The sequence below is a fragment of the Teleopsis dalmanni genome, chromosome 2 (genome assembly GCF_002237135.1).
Source record: "Teleopsis dalmanni isolate 2A chromosome 2, ASM223713v2, whole genome shotgun sequence".
Lineage (NCBI taxonomy): Eukaryota > Metazoa > Arthropoda > Insecta > Diptera > Diopsidae > Teleopsis > Teleopsis dalmanni.
In genome coordinates, this window is record NC_051847.1 from 80,240,079 (window position 1) to 80,245,112 (window position 5,034).

A 5,034-nucleotide genomic window follows, 5' to 3' on the forward strand; every position below is an offset into this window, starting at 1 on the left:
TCTATACTCATATACAATATGTACTTGTGAAAATATTTAATTAAAAACCATTTTAAAATTGATATACAAAATTAATTTAAATAAAAATATTATGGTTAGTATGTCATTGTTAAATAAAATTGATGAGGTTAAAAATTATAAATGAATTCATCAACATTTTAATGATTAATCAAATATGAAAAATAAAAATCATAAACAATTTCAGAGTTATATTATATTAAAATTGCCTATTTTATGAAGCGAAATAATATAGAAGAGACCATTTTTTTTCAGTTCAGCATATTTATGAATAGATATAAATTACTTAAAAATTGTCAGTTTAGCGAGTTAAAGCTACTAGGCTAATAATTAGGTTTAGCTGATAAGACTCACAACCAATATCCCATAAAAAGGCTATTTTCTTTATACTACAAAGATCTTTATGCTATAAAGATCAATAAAAGCTTTATTATCTTATTTTTTATTGTATTATTTTTATATATTATTTTCATTTGAGAAGAGAGAAGCATAATTAAAAAAAAACTTCATTGCATAAAAAAAATTTTTTTTCTAGAAACTTTTTTAAACATATATAACATAGACAACATAAAAATACTTCAGAGTTAGACTTCATTTGCAAAAAATTTTACGTCTTAAACTTCAGTGCGGCCAAATTCAAAAATCAGTCTATTGTGAATGTTCACTGGAAAAATGTTGTGGAATTCACAGTCATGCGATAAAATTATATGAGCATTTCATTTACGAGTACTACTAAATTTAAACATATAAAAAAATAAATTAATTTAAATATATTACATAAAAATGCCTTCTAATATTCAACTTATATTATTATTTTTAAATTAATTAATTTCCAGTGTTTATAATTTTTATATATTATATTGTTCACAATATAAATCAGGATGAATAGTGGAACTATATAAATATTGAACTTTCGTGTTCAAAACTGTTTTATGTTTTACTGTATAGTACCTGAAAAAACTTGATCTGAAGTTTTGAGGTACAATTGGTGAAAAGTATATAATATGGCAAATATATAATATAGCTACAAGCAAAAAGAAATATTATTATAAAAGAGTAATATTATTCTGAAAATTGATTAGAATGAAACATGAAACGTTGGTAAAGTGTCAACCAGTTTAAAAAGTGAAATCACTTTTAAAGATTTTCCAAAACAATACGCACTCTTGGTGTTTTTCAATCCCAGTACGACAATTTTGCTCCTTGCCACATCCACCAAACGAAAAATGAGTCTAATCACTGGTCAAAACAGTGAATTTGAATCAACAGAATTTGTTGTACGTCTTCTTCTATATGCAATATATTATTGAAAATGTTCATAAAAATTTGTTGTTAAATAATTAACTGGAGCTGATTTATTCAGTTAAAAATTCAGTATAAAAATATTAAGAAAGATATAAAATTTTTACACTTAATAATTAATAAACCTTAAGCAGAGAAAATTGCTTAAGTGTTTACACTGTAGCAATTCAATGACAATTATTTTCTATGAATAAAAATTTTATCTTTTCTTGTAACGAAATGGTCAATGGTTTTTTAATCTCATTAATAATCATATTAATGAAATGTTTAATGATGAACTATATCTATTTCGTATAGTAGGCTATGAATGTCTGATTGAATTTCGAACTAATGGGTTCAATAATAATGTGGAATTATAGACTTTGGAACATTAGTACATATTAATGAAATTTTTGGTTAACATACCAAAAAATGTCATGTGAACATGTAGCAAATTGTCATAGCAAATTGTGATAATGCCATTGGCAATAATGCATATCAGGACTAAATCTTTACGCGCTGGCAACTCTACGAAAATTGCAATATTTGAGAAAATTTATGAGTTAGTGAAAAATTGAGAAAAATTGTAAATGTTGTGTGTTGCGTATGTTACCTAAATTCATCCCGTGCCTGTTGTGTCCGAACGCATAGGTATTATTTTCGAATATCGTCTACAAATAATTGTTCGTATGTATTAGTAAAGAATTGAGAGTGCATGCAAAAACCCTGCCAAAGTCGAACCAGTATAGATGTTGAGTTAACAGCGAAAATAACAATTACAAAAATTTTAAAAGAGGTATTCAAAGCATTAAAAGAAATTTAAAGAAAATTCTTGATTTTCTGAAAAAATTGTCGTGCTAGAGGAGTTAATGAAAAGTAAGTTCAAGATCCTGTATTTCGCCCTTGGAATCTGCCTACACTTTTTCTTCCTGGTAAGCCTAAATAGTAGAAACGAAGTGAAAAAGGAACAACTGTTTTTAAAGAAAACAAAACTGTAAATAAATTAGTATTAAAATGTTCAACAAATGGGTAAGAGATATGATCTTGAATTTTGATATACAGCATAATTCTTACCATATTTGGTCTTTTCTTTTTAACAAGATTCCTGAAAGGTATTTTATATTAAAATATTACATGTAAACAATTACTAAATCTAATTTATTTAGGCCACAAGTTGAAGAATGGATTGATAATATTTTAGAGATTGGAGGCATCAATAATACAGATTCTAAATTCAATGAGTTACCCAATGAGGTTTTGTATAAAATAGTGAGTTTCATTGAGAAAGATTCTCTACCACGTTTTCGAGCTACTTCCAAACAGATGAATAACATCGTTAGAGACTTTTTATTAGTGAAATATCAAGCAAGCGTCGAAAAGCGATCAACATTTTTTAATCCTCATATAGTGCAAACTATTACAATTTTAACGGATTACTTCAAGAAATTCGGTTACGAAGGCGCGACGTATTTACTCTTATTAAAGTTTTATCCAGTACTAAACTATGAACCCGAAAAATATGCATTTCATCATATCGTGGCAATTTGGATACAATTGTTGGCTGGAGTGAAATTGTCTGAAACGAATCCTAAATTACACCCTATGCAGGTATTTCTACTTGGCAATTTAACAGCTTTGCGTTTATTTCGCACTTATGCTCGACGTTGCTACGATCAAGTTGGACATAATATTTGGTCATGCAAAATGAGAACAAACAGATTTCCGATTGTTTTACTGAAAAACTTTCAAATTAATAATAAACCAGAACCTGATTCTTTGAATTTGGAATCCTTTGATTTGGTGGAAACTTCCTACGATTTTTTTAAAAAACGTACTATGCACCTATCTTTTACTATAATCGCTACGAATGCACATGTTGCACTTTTTCATAGACTTTTTGAAAACAAGTTTAATCCAAATATGATTCCTGACGTCCTACCCTCAGACGAATTCGTTATGCAGTATGATCTAAATTCGTATGGCTTTCGATAACATATAACAAATATCTGATTAATAATTTATATTATATTTAAGACTAAATAATAGTGATGTTTTTCATAATAGTCAGTTTCTCATTAAAAATATAACGAAACACAAAAATTTGTTTATCATTTCTGTGAAATTTGTAATCAATTGATATGTATACCTATGATTCTATTCTAAGTAGAGCATAGACCCTCTCTTATCAGTTGTAATCAAACAATATTATAGATAAAGACAACAATACCGTTCCGTGTATAATTTGCTGTTTTAATCACGTCCAAGAGGATTCGTTCATAAAGGATATCAAAGATTTTTGAAAATTAACATAACATTATGAGTCTTATGGAGAACTATACCAAGAACAAATATACTGATTTTATGGACTCCAATTTAATTCCTTTTTTATTACCTGTAACTGTGACTCATTTGCATAGTGAACCAGGAATTATTTGTGTACTTTGATGTTTTTACCTGTCATGTTTTCATTATTTAAAAAATAATTTGCTTAAACGACGTGTGATATTCTATGTTCTACGATTTTGCTACGATTTACATACACAAGGACATAAATCATAGAAAGAGTTGATTTCGATATGGGCGCTTGAAATATAATTTTGTCGTTGTGTGTCACTATCCCTCTGTTCACTTAAACAATATCCCAGCAACCGAATTTCTCTCGTTGTGTTAATGTTTGTGTGCCCAGCATAGAAAGGGAGAAAGATAGAAAGTAATTCATGGAAAGAGTTGATATTGCAGTGTGCGGCTTGCCTGAAACAAAGTTTTGTCTTTGTGCCCGTTTATTCTTACCTTTACCCTTATAATATACAAACAAACAGACACTTTTTTCTCTCTTTGTGATTTGCTTGTGTGTTTTGTATGCATGTATAACTAAATTTTGGAAAAATATAATATAATTTTAATATTGTTTGAAACGAACGCTCAGATTAACATTTTTCACGGCGAAATTTGTTTAATTCGCTCGAAAAAAAAGTAAAAAATTGATATTTTAAAACAGCATTACCGCTTAATTTTTGTCAATTATTGTCGACTAATCTATTAAAAATATAGGATATATATTATTGTAACTGAAAGTGAGCGATATATAAATATTTATTTCAAGATGAATACAGGAATATTTTTGAAATTTTTATATCTAACAAATAGCTATTGGTTAAAATCAAATTAAAATTTTTAAACGAATTATTAAGACAGGTATTGGGTTAAGTAGTTAAATATTATATATGAAAATTTCTCCTATTATCTTTAAACGAAATAACAAATTTTGTTTGAATCGTTGTTTGAATCAATCAGGTGATTCACTTTTATCAATATTAATATTAAATATTGGAAAAATATTAAAAAAAAACTTCAAAATATGAAATAAAATTATACTATTTAAACATTTACATTCATTACTATGCATCCGTCGAATAATCTTAGTTTAAACCAGGCTTATTCTTGGGTGAACAGATACTAAGTGCATTCTTTTGACATAAATGCTCAATAGAACATATGTCGCTATAAAGTTAATATGCAAAGCAAAAACAAAATTCCCAAAAATAAGACCAGTTTCCTGGAAGTGCCTAACGAATAAGCTCCTCGCACTACAATGGTGCCAAATTTTAGAATTAATCTATTGTGAATGATTTTTGGAAAAAATGGAAAAATCCAGTCAGCTCTTTATTATTTACAACAGTTACGAGTGTTAATAAGTAAATTTAAATATTTTAAAAAAGTAATTTTTACACTAAA

General features: G+C 27.3%; 1 protein-coding gene across 1 annotated transcript; it reads left to right on the forward strand.

Annotated features, from left to right (window-relative positions):
- The first annotated feature begins 1,710 nt into the window (after window positions 1-1,710).
- LOC119682819 lies at window positions 1,711-3,386 on the forward strand. The gene is made up of 2 exons (XM_038096334.1): window positions 1,711-2,411; window positions 2,466-3,386. Exons 1-2 carry the CDS (start codon window positions 2,314-2,316, stop codon window positions 3,289-3,291), a joined length of 924 nt encoding a protein of 307 aa, XP_037952262.1. The 5' UTR covers window positions 1,711-2,313; the 3' UTR covers window positions 3,292-3,386.
- Window positions 3,387-5,034: the final 1,648 nt, after the last annotated feature.